This window comes from Calonectris borealis, chromosome 3 (assembly GCF_964195595.1).
Source record: "Calonectris borealis chromosome 3, bCalBor7.hap1.2, whole genome shotgun sequence".
Lineage (NCBI taxonomy): Eukaryota > Metazoa > Chordata > Aves > Procellariiformes > Procellariidae > Calonectris > Calonectris borealis.
Window position 1 is genome coordinate 85779995 of NC_134314.1, and position 16117 is coordinate 85796111.

The 16117-nt window shown below is 38.7% G+C and overlaps 1 protein-coding gene across 1 annotated transcript in view; it reads left to right on the plus strand.

Moving 5' to 3' along the window:
• Window positions 1–16117, plus strand: part of RYR2 (ryanodine receptor 2) — a 445326-nt gene that overhangs the window by 207669 nt on the left and 221540 nt on the right. The window contains exons 11-14 of the mRNA XM_075147916.1: window positions 2506–2670; window positions 6168–6289; window positions 9356–9539; window positions 10244–10379. Coding sequence (XP_075004017.1) covers window positions 2506–2670; window positions 6168–6289; window positions 9356–9539; window positions 10244–10379 — 607 coding nt within the window. The remainder of the gene's footprint in view (window positions 1–2505; window positions 2671–6167; window positions 6290–9355; window positions 9540–10243; window positions 10380–16117) is intronic.

The window sequence follows — 16117 nt, forward strand, 5'->3', positions numbered from 1 at the left end:
GAGATCTTGTTTGGCAAATTGTTGGCACTGCAATTTTTATGCTATGTAAATTTAATGTTAATTCTAATTAGAATGAAGATTGCAATATCAACTCCCTTCAATTTCTGTAATAGTAGATTCTAAAGAAAGTATGGAATAATATTTTAAATTAATAATCCCTTATTTTATTGACAGTACTTTATGAGAAAATTTATGAATTCTTATATTCATATCTTAAGAAGTTGTGAGGAGGAAGACTTGGAGAAAAAAAAAATTTACAATGTGGAAGCACAGTATGTTCACACAGGTTCACACTACCTTTAGTTATGAAGATAATTCAAAAGACTAGAGCTTGAAATCAGGCTGTCATTTCTTCATGTGATAGCAGGACCTAATTTGTTTTTTCCTGTATCATCATTTGTGTGCAATGTCCTATTATAAGTAGCTTTTCAATTTCCAACTGTTATTATGTTCAGGTTACTTGTGCTAGCTTTTGAATTGAATACAACATTTAGAGAAATGATATGAACAAAATAATGAATTAGTAATGAAATAGAAGCACACAATAACTCAGTAATTGGCATCAGATGTATTAATAAATCAATTATTACCGTGTATCAATGGACAAGATTTTAATAAGAATTTCAGCACCTAAGGAATCAGACATTTACAAGATAGTGAAATTAACATCTGTATCCAGAAATGGTTTAATAAACTGAATTGATGAATATGTTATATCTGGAAGCTTAATGTTATGAAAAGCAATAATAAGAATTTCACCTGAGTATTAATTTATCTTCTCTTTTTTTTTTTTTTAAGTGCTTCAAAATGCATTCATAATTGTAGGGTGAAAATCTAGCTACATGACATCTCCCTTTACTTAATAAATGCTTTTTAAAATCCTTTAATAAATTAGAGGTTGTTTTCTGTTCATTTCAAAACCCAATCTTTGTCATCTTTTACTGTGAAGCTGTCTCCCCAAATTGTCAAGGCACATGTGTGTGACGTAATCATTCTCCTTATCTTTCCTGGTTGCAGTAGGATAGAACATTTGGAAGTTTTTCGTCTCATTATTTGTAACATTACTCTGAGGAACTGAAGGAAGTGGCTTGTCCTCTACTGCTAATCAGGAGAAGCAGAGAAGGTTGAAGCTGTATTTTGTTAAGGGGATCGTCTTGCACCCTGAATGTATGGCCTAAAATAGGCCTGCAATTTGCACGGATGATTTTTTGAACAGTAATGAAAATTAAGCAGCTTCTTCTCTGGGCATGTGTAAGCATATATAAAAGCAGAATACAGGGAGTTACTGCACTGGTGAACCTGCCTGCACTGTTGGAGTTGTGAAAAGGAGAGCAAAACAACTGCAGTATTACAGTAGTCTGAGCTTCAACTGCAACAATTGTGCTGTATTCCCTCTCCTCCCAGAAGAATGATAAGTAGTTTCTATATTAATAACTTGATCACATGAATCAGAACTAATGAGTCAAAGTGTTTTTGGTTACTCTCAATGGAGAAGATTTTTGCCTAAAATGGAGCTAGTGGTGAAAGCCTCAGGAACTTGTGGTGAAGAAGGTCAAAGTCCCCTGAGAAGTTTTGGGCATAACTACATTAACAATCTTCCTACAGTTAACAAGATATATACTGATCCTGTGTAACATGTTTTTTCCATACTTACCTTTGGATTTAACAACTAGTGCAGGCAGACAAGAGGTATACCAGTCGGTTGAACCATATGCTTTTGGAGAGGTTAAATGGATGATCTGCCGTGAAGCAGGGTGCATGGGCTGTTTGTCTTATAGACTGATGTCTGTGGGGAAGGAGTTGGCTCTTAGAAGAGCTAGGTATTGGGGAACACCTCAAATTACAGTTACAAACTGTAGTATTGTTTGGGATACTAAATTTCTCTCCCGAAATGGCTGCTGTCTGTATAGGACACCAGCTGGACTGATGCATGGTCGTGCTGTTCTTTTACAGCATGTCAGCAGGCCAGTCACAAACACACAGAAATGGGTTTCTTTTCTCAGGAAATACTGAGCCCATTGTTGGGCAGTAATGGGCAATGACAGGTTAAAGACCATCTCTCTGTGACAGTCAGAAATAAATTGTAGGGAGGTACTCATCTTTTCCAGGCTGGAAAAAAAAATCCCCAAGAAGAAGCTTCTGGAGGTTAATGTCTGGTTCAGCTAGGGGGTTCAATGTATTTGGTCTTGTTTTGTAAGCTTTTATGTTGCGATAATGACATGTCAATTATGGTCCTGGTTCTTTCCTAGGCAGGTGAAATCAATACACCTGGCTTTCCTAGTGTAATAAGCTAGGTTTTTGTGTGGATGGGATCTCTCTCTCCATCTTTTGCCTAAATATTTAACTAGGAGTTACACTTTTGCCAGTTTTTAATCATTTCATTAAAGAAGGATCTCAAATATTCTTTTGGGTCCTGTTCTGGACAACTGCCAGTATTCAATATTTTATGCAATTATTAACATGTTGGTTATTGTTCTTGTATACATTTTTTTTCTTCTTCTTCAGGAAAAGTTGGACATAGGGACAAGAAAAGAGGTGGATGGAATGGGAGCACCTGAAATAAAATACGGGGATTCAATATGCTTCATACAACATGTAGATACAGGCTTATGGCTCACGTACCAGTCTGCTGATGCAAAGTCTGTAAGAATGGGTTCTCTGCAGCGGAAGGTAAGACTGTAAATAAGAATGCATTTCATTCAGTCACAGTCTGATAGGGCAGGGGGGCGAAATGAAGAGAACTACAGGAGACTGCTAATTTCTGGGTTTCAACTATTTTAAGCATGTCTTTGTTTCATTCTGAAAGGTGTGGGGTTTTTTTTAGTCACATATTGAAAAGTTGTGTGATGTACTGAATTCTTACACTGAAAGCCAAAGTGCATGTGTTAGCCTATAGACATTAACCCACAAACATTGATAAATCTGGATATACCTGATGTCAAACTAAAATATTAGTAATAGCATGTAGAATATGCTAAAATTCCTTTCTTCAATGTGCTGTAGTTTGGATTGAGGAGGCTTTTAGTTCAAAGTCTTTTCTTTCCACTTTGTGAGCATAGTGGGCTAGAATGTTCAAGACTTGAGCTCTGAGGGATTTCTTCTTTTAAAGAATAACTATGGCCAAGCAGAATGCTAGCTCAGCATAATAAAGTAGGAAAAAGATTCTTTTACAACTTAACACATCTTACAGAAGCTATATTTGCATTAGTGTTTACTGTAAATGTGTAACTTTGCAGGAAATTATTTCCCAGCAAGGAAAAAATGTTTTAGCCTTCTTTTAAAAAATAAAATAAAATAAAATGTGATGTTTATCCACACTGTAGTATTTTCTATGACACATTGAAGAAAGGAATTTTACATGCCAGAACTACAGAGCTAGAGCAACATCTGGTATACTTGGAAGGTCATGCCTTATAATTTTATATAATGTGTATAAAATTTATCTGTATCATATATGTGTATATATACACACACACATATATACTCTATAAATATTTTTATATAAAAATAATATATATTTATGAAACTTTATATACATATAAAATTTTAGTGATTATAATACTAATGTAATTAGTAATTATAATAACTGTAATACTTAAATAATTCTAAAATAATTCAAAATAAGATATGTTATTATAGAATCATAGAATCATTAAGGTTGGAAAAGACCTCTAAGATCATCCAGTCCAACCGTCAACCCAACACCACCATGCCCAATAAACCATGTCCCTAAGGGCCTCATCTACACGTCTTTTAAATACCTCCAGGGATGGTGACTCAACCACTTCCCTGGGCAGCCTGTTCCAAGGCCTGACCACTCCTTCAGTAAAGAAATTTTTCCTAGTGTCCAATCTAAACCTCCCTTGGCGCAACTTGAGGCCATTTCCTCTCGTCCTATCGCTAGTTACTTGGGAGAAGAGACCAACACCCACCTCGCTACAACCTCCTTTCAGGTAGTTGTAGAGCGCGATGAGGTCTCCCCTCAGCCTCCTCTTCTCCAGGCTAAACAACCCCAGTTCCCTCAGCCGCTCCTCATAAGACTTGTGCTCCAGGCCCTTCACCAGCTTCGTTGCCCTTCTCTGGACACGCTCCAGCACCTCCATGTCCTTCTTGTAGTGAGGGGCCCAAAACTGAACACAGGATTCGAAGTGCGGCCTCACCAGTGCCGAGTACAGGGGCACGATCACCTCCCTGCTCCTGCTGGCCACACTATTTCTGGTACAGGCCAGGATGCCGTTGGCCTTCTTGGCCACCTGGGCACACTGCCGGCTCATGTTCAGCCGGCTGTCAACCAGCAGCCCCAGGTCCTTTTCCTCTGGGCAGCTTCAGCTTTCCAGCCACTCTTCCCCAAGCCTGTAGCGTTGCATGGGGTTGTGGTGGCCGAAGTGCAGGACCCAGCACTTGGCCTTGTTGAACCTCATACAGTTGGCCTCAGCCCATCGATCCAGCCTGTCCAGGTCTCTCTGCAGAGCCTTCCTACCCTCCAGCAGATCAACACTCCCGCCCAGCTTTGTGTGATCTGCAAACTTACTGAGGGAGCACTCGATCCTCTCATCCAGATCATTGATAAAGATATTGAACAGGACCGGCCCCAGTACTGAGCCCTGGGGAACACCGCTCGTGACCGGCCGCCAACTGGATTTAACTCCATTCACCACAACTCTCTGGGCTCAGCCGTCCAGCCAGTTTTTTACCCAACGAAGAGTGCACCTGTCTAAGTCGTGAGCTGTCAGCTTCTCTAGGAGAATGCCATGGGAGACAGTGTCAAAGGCTTTACTGAAGTCCAGGTAAACCACGTCCACAGCCTTTCCCTCATCCACTAGGCGGGTCACCTGGTCATAGAAGGAGATCAGGTTGGTCAAGCAGGACCTGCCTTCCATGAACCCGTGCTGGCTGGGCCTGATCCCCTGGTTGTCCCGGACATGGCTCGTGAGCACCCTCAAAACGAACCGCTCCATAGTCTTCCCCGGTACCAAGGTCAGGCTGACCAGCCTGTAGTTCCCCGGATCCTCCTTCCAGCCCTTCTTGTAGATGGGAGTCACATTGGCGAGCCTCCAGTCGTCCGGGACCTCCCCAGTTAACCAGGACTGCTGGTAAATGATGGAGAGCGGCTCGGCAAGCTCCTCCGCCAGCTCCCTCAGTACCCTCGGGTGGATCCCATCCGGCCCCATAGACTTGTGAGCGTCCAGGTGGCGTAGCAGGTCGTTAACTTCTTCCTCATGGATTATGGGGGGTTTATCCTGCTCGCCATCCCTGTCTTCCAGCTCAGGGGGCTGAGTACCCTGAGGATAACTGCTCTGACTATTAAAGACTGAGGCAAAGAAGGCGTTGAGTACCTCAGCCTTTTCCTCATCCTTGGTGGCAACGTTCCCCCCCGCATCCAATAGAGGATGGAGATTCTCCTTGGCTCTCCTTTTGTCATTAATATACTTGTAAAAGCATTTTTTGTTGTCTCTCATGACAGTGGCCAGGTTGAGTTCTAGCTGGGCTTTTGCCTTTCTAATTTCCTCTCTGCACGACCTAACGAGATCCCTGTACAATTCTTGAGTTGCCTGCCCCTTCTTCCAAAGGTGGTAAACTTGAATAATTTAGTAATGTAAGTAATATGAATAGTTTGTGTGTGTGTATGAAAAAAACATTTTTACCTAAAACAGTTTAAAATATTTATGTAGATTGGATTGAATACCTTCAGAGCCATGATAACTAAACATGAACAATTGTAAGTTACCAGTAGTGACTCAAGGCATAGTCAGAAGAGAGGCCAGTAACATCCTTGGAAATCAGGACCACTAAAGAACACCTGTTTTGACCTTGTCTGTACTTTAGGGATCTGCTGCTGTGTAAGGGAACTATTTTAAAGATTGACAAATACAAACAACAAACAAAACCCCTTAGACTCTTGATTTTTAATTTTTTTTTTAATAAAGTATATTTTTTACAGAAGCTGTGGCTTTGAGATTATTATGGCACTGAACCTGCTGGCTCAGTACAAGTATGTTCTTGGACATGAGGAAGTAAAACATGAGATTATCTGTTTTTAATTTAATTCTTTTTTTTGTATGTAACTTCATCATTTCCTAGCCTGCCTTATTATGTGAGTTTTCATGCTTCTTATGTATGAATAAGGTTTCATTTTGCGGTGACTGCTTTTTACTTTTGTATTGCAGGCAATAATGCACCATGAAGGTCACATGGATGATGGTTTAACATTGTCCAGATCTCAGAATGAAGAATCCCGTACAGCACGTGTCATCCGTAGTACAGTCTTCCTTTTCAACAGGTTTATAAGGTGTGCTTTTAAAATGATCTTTTCATCCCTTTTCTTTTTTTTCCTCTTTTATTTTATTCAAAGTGTCCATTCACACAACAGTGAACAATTTAGCCCTCAGAAAAAACAGATGAATACTTCTCAAACCAGACTTTATGCCAATTCTTTATGTGTTCTTGGCAGAGATGTACCTTGAGAGGTATTGATCAGTTTCTTTTTATTATCTCCTAATATTGCTTTATTGTTCAGCCTTGATTTGAATGCATAAACATACTGAAAATGCAAACAAACCATAAAAGTGAGATTTTTCCATGCCAAAATTTGCTGTAAGTCATGCGGTGCCTCATTTAGCTCTTTCTTTTCTAAGTACGGTTTTTAAAAGTGCTCTTCCTTGAAAAACCTGGAAGAAAGAGATAACTGTATAACTACAAACTTGTACAAGGCACAAATATACATACACATATAGTCAATATGAAGAAGTTCATAGTCTCAAGAAAAAGTTTTTTCTGAAAAGTATGAAATTACACCTTCTTTCTACCCTCCCATTACACTTTCCTTATTTGTTCCCTTTTAATGCTACTTGTTTCCTTTATATTTTGCAACCTATAAAATATTTTATTTTAGAGTATTTTAGCTATTTAAAAATACTGTGAGATTTATGCAATTTGCATTTATCTTCCTACTCCAAATGTCCTCCTAAATAACACTGATAAAATGCTAATTCTTAAATGTTTGTGACTTCAATAATTGATGAAAGGCCCCTCTCATCAGTGTAGCTGGCATTAGAAAAAGGATGATATGCAATAAGACTATATGGAATGATAAGAATTTCACAAGAGAAGACAATGTGGGAGATGGTGACCTGAAGCAACCATGTCCTAAATCAGTGCACAGCCAGAGATACAGACATGTCAATTTTTTGAAAAACATTTACCCAGGTACTTAAATAATAACAGAGAAAAACGCCTGTCAGGAGAATTGCCTACTATATCACATTTAAAATAGAAAAGAAATGCAAGCCCTAGGTCACTTTGTAAATAATACATTTTCTTAGAAGCTTCTAAGAATGCCATAAAAGATAAGGACAGAGAAAGGCAATTTAATGATAAGGTTTCACAAATCAAGATACTGCTAAATTACAGTGGAGATTTTTGCAGAGTGCACAGTGAGTCCAAGGAAGTATTTAACAATTCAGTTTTGGCATGATGTTACTCCAAGAAGAAAAAGCTGAATTGGAGAGGATCAAAATTATTCTCATAAGTGTGTGCCCCAGTTCTTTCCCACGAAGTCAGTAGAAAATTTGCAGATAACGTGCTCACAATAGAAATTAAGTTTTCAAGATAACTTTTGTAGCTATCTTTTTTGTAACATTGCATTATTTATTCTAAGAGATTTTTATTCTTCAGCAGTAAATATTCCTACTGAATTCATAATGTTTCCTAAATTTAGAAGTTTTCCAGCCCGAGTTCACCATTTGAGGTGAAAATACAGAGTGACATGCCAGTTAAAAAACAAAAAACCCCCAACCCTTCCCCCCCCAAAACCCCAAAACAACCAAGCAAACAACCTGGCCCTCCCCCCCACCCCAATACTTATCAGTGTTGTCTTAATCCAGTAAAAAGCAGGATATAAAATGGGGCTTCTGCTCCATATCGTGGCCTGGAGAGAAATCTGGGGAGCAAGCAGGGTGCTGTGCAGCTCAGGAGAGAGGACTGGCAAGGATGGTCGTGGGTCGGGTTGCCGGGGACCTTTGGTGCTTCTAACGAAAGAAAAGAGGGAGATGAGCGCCAGGCTGGGAGGGTGCCTGTGTGGACATGGCGGGCTCCTCTGACAGCTGAAGCTCGGTGGTCTTTAGGTCAGCATAAATGGAGCACCAGTGACAACAAAGAGGACCTCTTTGCTACATAGCTGGTTTTTACTCAAAAATATGCTAGCAAAAAAATCTTTTTACAATGGCAGAATTGAGCATGAGTCAAAAGAGAAATCATGAGTGTCAAATAAGCCCCCTCCTCCTGCTCTCCCCCACTGAGTGCCACAGGGTGGGCCCTTCCCTTCAGGGCTGCTCCTCTCCCAGCGCTTCAGGGCCCTGGCTGGCTCCCGCCGAGTTTCAGGATCCTCCAGATCTTTCCCTCCTCCCTGAGGATGGGCGCTATGTTTGCAGGCCCTCAACACCCCTGGTTTCTCTGCCCCTCATGACTCCTTCTGCTCCTTCCAGGAGGTTCTGGTGGGCGTCCTGCAACCCCCGGCTGGGGCAGCCCCCCTGCCCAGCCCCTGCCCACCACCGCCTTCCTGAGGGGAGCCAGGGAAGTGCAAGGGAAAGCCCTCGCCTTCCTCTTGCTGCGTGGTGCTGGTGAGGTCTCAGCTGCAACAGCCGTATTTGAAGAAAGATGAGGTTTAAATGGAGGAGAAAGGTATACCAGGGGTCCAGAAAGCACAGCGCTGAGGAAAAATTGGATTATGAGGTTTGCTGGGGATTCAGCTAAGCAATGGGCAGGTGCAGCATGGATGAGAACGGTCTGCCCCTCACTTCTAGGAGATGATGGTCATAGACTCCAGCAAGGCTAAGCTTGTATTGTATATCAGGGAAACAAAAAGGCTAATGAAGTGCTGGGACAAAGTGTATGGAAGAGCTGCGTAAGGAGATGGCTTAAGAACAGGTTAGAATCACGCTTGAGAGCCTATATGGACTAGCTGGGCCCTCTTCAGCGCTGTAAGATTGATCATTTGACTTCTGTCCATTCCAGTCTCATGATGCTTTGAACAGGTTTACAATATCATCTTCATCTTTTGGTCTGTCTCTGATAATGCTAAATGTGTAGGTAGAGTATTAAAATGTGTTTTCTGGGTTTCAAAAGCATTTAAGGGAAACAACATTTTTGATGCTTCCTGTTTCTGTTTGGGAAGGGAGGGGTGGATCATTAAGTGGAGAATGGGGCAGACATAAATCATTGTTGAGAGGTTACCTAGCTGTCAGAAAATGAATTGAGCTTTGACATCTAAACAAACTTCACTTTTAAACCAATAAATGGTTTAAAGGATAAAATAAATTGATTTCCAATACTCAGGAGACTTTGCCTCTTATTGTAGGGGCCTTGATGCTCTCAGCAAGAAAACGAAGTCTTCCACAGTCGATTTGCCTATCGAGTCAGTCAGTCTGAGCCTTCAGGACTTGATTGGCTACTTTCACCCCCCCGATGAACATTTGGAGCATGAAGACAAACAAAACAGGCTCCGAGCACTGAAGAATCGCCAGAATCTCTTCCAGGAAGAGGTACTTCTCTCAGTTTTACTCCTGGTTTTCCATCACGTTGTCTGCAAGTATTCTCTCGCAGTGTCTGTAGTGTTAATGTCTAATCTGGAGTATGTTTGCAGTGGGTTTTTTTGTCCTGTAAGAGTCGAACTATTTGTTACATTTATAATCTCTTTAGATCTGTTGATTTTCTTGTATATTTAAAGAAATACATTTAAGGCCTTACTTCCTTTTCCTTTTTTTTAAAAAAATTAGGTATTAATATGACCTTGTGCCCTGAATTCTAACTATAATTTACTCCTTACATGAATGAGTTTCTTCTGTTATAGTTTAATTTCTTGATGCAGAAGGATGTTTTGGTTTAATAAGTGTGCTTTAAGTATTTTGTTTAATATTGTCTGTTATTTCTCTGGTAGTGATAGTTGCCTATAATTAGTCAGATATCTAAATGCTTTCTAGAAGAGAAACTTGCCTAAAATTATGTCTGGCATACTGTTTATTTTTTGTTTTATTTTGACCATCCTAAATGGTAAATTTTTGTTATCACAGTCAAGCAAAACTTTTCCATAGGGATTGCTTGTTTGACTCCATGTATATATTCTTGTGTTTTGCATATCCTGCCTTTCATGTTTTGTCTTTCTTAGATTTCTGAAAATCGTATGTGCTTGCACCTAAACAATACTTTTTTTTTCTTCTCTGACAATCTGAGCCTTTCCATTTTTTAGGGTATGATCAACCTTGTTCTTGAATGTATTGATCGCTTGAATGTATACAGCAGTGCAGCTCATTTTGCAGATGTAGCTGGAAAGGAAGCTGGAGAAGCATGGAAATCTATTCTGAATTCTTTGTATGAATTACTAGGTAAGACATATTATGGGTTACTTGGATTGTTTTAGCTCAAAATAGTATCCATGAAAAAAAACACGTACCTGTTTTAGTATAGAAGATTTTCCACTGTGTAGAAATTTAGGATACAAATTAAACAAGATTTTTGCATTTCCAGGTCTTTGCATGTGGTTAAGAATAAAATACACTAAAAACACTCAAATAATGTGATTTTTCTAATAATAGTTATTATGATAAATAATATGTTTCTGACTTCAGTTAAATGAATGATTGCTTTTTCATATCATCATATTGCTGATGTATCTTGTATACTGCCCAAAAATGTGAAAAAAAATATGTGAATATGTCATTCCTGTGTTAAGGAGCCATGACATTGCGGTCAGTTTTGTAGAAGTCTCTGATTTTTCACACTGGCTGCAGAACTGCAACATAAATCCAAAGCTTCTATAACCAAGACCTCTTTTATTAGTCAGTAATGACCAGTGACTTCAGCATTATACAAGGATACAGTGTGACATGGAAAGGTACACTCTTTTAGATGCAGCATATCATGAAGGTCTTGTCCACCTGCAGTCACTGAAAATCTCATAATACCTTCTGTAAGTATCTAAGTGTTAGTGTCCTGGTCAAATTTCTATTTAGGTAGTAGCATTTAATTGCCTGATTTGATTGCTCACCAATTCGAATTGCATTTGTTATTTATGTTCTACTATGACTCATTATATAGGGTTATTAATCCACTATTATAGCTGCCTGCATATTCACTTCTGCCGAGTTGTTGTCTACAAAAGGAAACTGTACTGCCTAAGAGACCAATTCCTTCCTCCTCTGTCATCAGGTTTTCTCAGTGCCATAAGTAAGCCTAAATAATAATGTTAACATTGACCTTAAGAGATGGAGGACAGTAATGTGTTCCTGCTACTAAGCAGTCCTTTGTGCAGGGTGCACACGTGTGCCTATGTTGCTTTCTTTCTGTTACACACCAGCTCTAATGTGAGGGCCTGCTTGCCTTTGAACTTGTACGTGTTTTGGCAAAAGCTTGAGTTTGGGCAAAGTCCTCATGCAGGACTGTTATCTTACTTTCTAGTAAAACATAAAGCACTTTATATATCATTTATACTCATGAAATCTCATTCCTGAGAAATTTGGTATTGAAAAGGTATACAAGTAATGTTATGTTATACATCAATTCCATTAAAAACTCCACAACTGAATACTGAGTTTGTAAAATGAAGTGAGTCAAGTGGTTAGGAAGTGCCCAGATGAACGTTAGTGTGTATAGTATGGCTCTTTTGTGGGTATCTTTTGTGGGTATGCTTTGTGAAACATGATCACATACTAGTTTTTCCGTAGGACCCATTCCTTATTTAATGCTCATTTATTACTGGTACTTATAATACTTAATTTTCTCTTTGCTATTTGGTGTGTGGCATTGAACCTTATTTATTGTAAGCCTTTTAATTCATGTTTGGAAAACAAAGCTATTACCTTGGAGTTTTTTTGTGCCATTTATGATTAGTGATCTGAATAATTAGAGCTATTAATAAGTGTTCTGTTGGAAACTTCTGTAATAAGGCAAATAGAAGGTACCATCTCCTGTTCACTCAGAGGAACAGATACAGAGAGAAATTTAGGTAAAAAGACTACCAATGCTAGTTCTCAAATTAAGAGCTGTGGGATCTGACTTTTTTTTCAGAATATTCAGCAGTATTTCATGTATGCAAGGCATACTGAAAACTTGCATTCCTCTGAATTCAGATGCACAGAAAATGAAATTTTAATGGCACGCCTCACTTCATATAAACTCTCCTTACTACCCAACAGTAAAGTGAGGCAACTGAGACAGGAGTTCTGTATATAGTACTGTTACAAAGCTTTTCCATAGTCAAAGTAGGTCCATCATCTTGTGCTCTTGAAGAAGAAAATAATCTTGGGGGGAAAAAAAGGATAACCAGCATATGGTGCACAGCCCTTGATAAAACCAATGAGGTGCTTCTGCCTGGCCTGCTACCTTTTCTGTCAGAGGAAATAGAAGTTGACACAGTAAATATCAGCCAGATTGAGACAGCCAGAAACCCTCTCCTTTGTTCCGAGAAATCATAGAAAGAGCTAGCTGAACAATGGCTGCTTTCACCATTCTTGCCACAGGCTGTTAGAGTACAAGGCGGTTCCTGTGGCTGTCATTCTGTTTGAGGAGTTGCTGAGATTTACCACCTCTATGTAGTTGAAGATTGTAGCATGATGCATATGCACAGGTTGGAAAGTTGACCAAAAGTGGCATTTCCTAACATTGGATTGCTAGATTTTATGAACATTGTAAGGTAATTTTAATGTTTTTAATTTCCATGGTTTTTATAATTGTAAGCTAAATACACACTCTACACAGCTCTCTCCAGTTCTGTAACTTGCAGCATAGTGACAAGTGAGTCAGCCAGCATGTGGGTCAAAAGGAGGACTGGAACTTCAGATACATCAGACTGCTTTGGTTTCAGCTAAGATGAAGAGGTTTCAGCTAAGTTCTTCATTCTAGGTGAAGAACTCCTTCAGAAGTAGATGGGAGTTTTTGCCAGTGGATTTATGATGGAGAAATTTTATGACTTCGGAACGTGAATTATATTGTAGGTTCTTGAGTGGAGTGTCCAGATCCTTTCCCTCTTTTTTTTTTTTTTTCCTTGGGTCTGATGTTTTTCAAATCGGTATAGGCCTTTCTCATGTTTGTTTGCATGTTACAACTCCATTCTTCACTTATCTTTGCCAATGTCTATCTTCCTTCAGAAGACTATGAGCTGTTATAGAAAAAGAAGAAAATATTTCTTGCTGTTTTAACTATATTTCAACAAAACAAAACAATCCCATATAGCTTTGGCTGTCTTCACACGTGCAAGCAACCAGATTGTTTAGTCTGAATTTTTTCAAGGTATCTCAACCATTAGGAGGCAGAAAGGGTAGCAATTTTATCTTTAACAGTTAAAATTTGGAAAAGATGCATGAAACTAAACTAAGCTTTCACAGTGAAAATGATACTAAATCTTAGTAGATCATCCCAGTATTACTGTTATGTTTTTCGTCCCTCTGCTTCTCTCTTTACTCACCCTAATGTGTGAATGAATGCTTGAAAATGTGACATTATGTAATGTGATTTTTAGGGATGTCTGCTTTTCCAACCTTGAGATAAAAAGATCATCCAGAAGGAACACTGGTAAAATTTTTACATCTTAATCTATCTTTCAGCTCATATATGCCCACCAAGTAAAGTGAATCTACTTTAGGCTTTTTTTTAAAGGTTACTATATACATTATTTCATGTATACTAGTGTGGTTGAGTTATTAAGAATCAATTAAAGAAGTTATGGCAGGAATTATAAACATTTAAAAGTATCTAGACTAGGTCCAGAGAGTTAATGTCTCAATGAAATCAACTGATGACCTTTTAGAGTGTAGATGATGGAGTATAAAAGTCTGTGGTTGGGTTATTCATAGATGTAGGGGAGTGTTGAAGTTTTTGTAACAGTTTAGTTTGTTTTATCTCTTGTTACATTAAGCACAGCTCAGATAGACTGGAGGAAGTAGTGGCTTGATTGCTGAATCATTTCTGTAGAAGTCTGAAATTTCCAGTTGACAAGGCCAGAAAATACCTTCTGAAAGAGCCTACTTGTCCTGTACCAAGAATTGTTTCCATGGACTTGTAGTGAGAAGAACAGTGCACAAGCTTTTTTTGACTTCCCAGGCTCCGTGCCCCTTCACCCCCTTACATTACTTCCCTAACTGCATTATCTTCTGGCAGCTAATGCTTAAGAAGCCTGGCTTTGATGTGGCTGTAATGAATTCCTACATTGCTCTGTTCTGAATGATGCTGGATCTGTACAGTAATTGCATGGATGACAAATGGATATTGCTTGCTCAGTCTTGCTTCAGCAAATAGTACTTTGTTTTTGAGTCTACACATAAATAAAAGTAAACTGTGATACCACAATTCATGGCTTTTGTCATATCATTGACCTTGTGATGTATTTCACTGTGATGAGAATGGAGGCATTTACAGACTTTCAGTTGAGACTGGATACTATCGCATATAAAAATCGTAGAATCATGGAACGGTTTGCATCACAAGAGACCTTTAAAGATCATGTAGTCCAACCACCTCATCATAAAAAATTCCTTCCTTATATCTGATCTAAATCTACCTTCTTTCCATTTAAAATGATTGCCATATGTTTACTAAGGCATCTGTCCTTCCTCTGTTACAAATACATACAATCACTCTGAACTTATATTTGATCCTTTTGTATCACCAAAGATGCGCAGGAGTATATGTAATGATGTGATTTTAATATCTGACTGACCACATCCTGGTTTTGTTTTTTATTTCTTTAAAATTGGATGCTAGTCTTGTTCAGAGTAGTGGGCAATAAAAGAAGCAACTGTTGAATATTGTTTTTTGTTAAGTGTCTGTGTGCATCATTTAATGCACAGCTTTAACCACTGAATGCTAACCTTTCACAAATTTCTGCTTAGCTGCGTTTATGAAACCATCTGTCTCTTATTACTGTTAATGAAGTTAAATTTATTGATGTCACGTTAAGCAGTGAACTATTACTGCCTTCATTTTATGTTCGTACCTGAAACACAGTGAGATTATATGGTTTGCCTATAATCAATAAAAAAAGTCACTTACAGAAACAGGTGTTCCTTAGTTCTAATCGGTGTCTTAACAAGTTGCTCCTCCTCTTGTGATTCCCAAGTATTTTCAAATACCTATGATCATGATTAATTAACTATATAAGATTTCAGGGTATAGATTTGATATCATATAATACAGCAAGAGAATGGTTTTTTTTGTTTGTTTTGCTTGTTAGGGGTTGGGTTTTGGTTTGGTTTTTTTGGTTGGTTTTTTTTTTTGTTTGGTTGTTTGGTTTAGGGTTTTTTGTTGTTTTGGTTTGGTTTTGGCTATGAAGCAATTGGATTTTGGTCTCTTTGCTCATGATACAAAACTGTCAGTGCAGCGACTTGTTTGCAGCTAACTCCAAGATTGCTTTTCCCCTCTGCAGATACAGTTTCATATCATATTTATGTCACAAGTCTGTAAGTTTAACCTTTTATAAATGAAACAGCATAAAAACACAGTTGCAATATAATATAGGGAATTTCTGCAGCAATAAAACATAGATTTTAAGAGGCCATTGCTTCTTAGCAGGACCAACAGTCTCTGCTGCTGAAAATAACCATAGGAATTTCAGGCTGAAATATTTTGTTGGCAAAATTGTAAAACAATCTTAAGAAAAGCAGTTTGCACTGTTCCACACACCAAACAGAAACGTTAGTGCCTCACTCTTTTTTTGGAGTAGAACAGATTCTTCTCTGAGAGCTCGTGTGTATGCACATACATGCAAACACAGGCATTCCAGGACAGGGCAGGCTTGTGGGTGCCTACAGTGTTCAGTGAGATTTCTAGTCAGTTGTACGCACCAAGTCAGTGCATGCATTCAGTCTATTTCAATCTTCAGCTTAAAGCATGAGGGTGAAACAGTTTCAAACCATTTACTTCCTCCCTACAGCCCTGTCAAAAGTATGACAAACAGTTGCTGGACATCTGTCTTGTTTTAGTTCCTATTATTCTTGAACAAAGGTATTGTATCAATAGAAAATAATTTACATTAATCACCTATGTTGTTGGCTTCACATTCTGCTCTTCCAATGTTTCCTGTCATTACAAGAATACTGTTTTACAAAATTTGTTTCTACAGTAGCAGCTG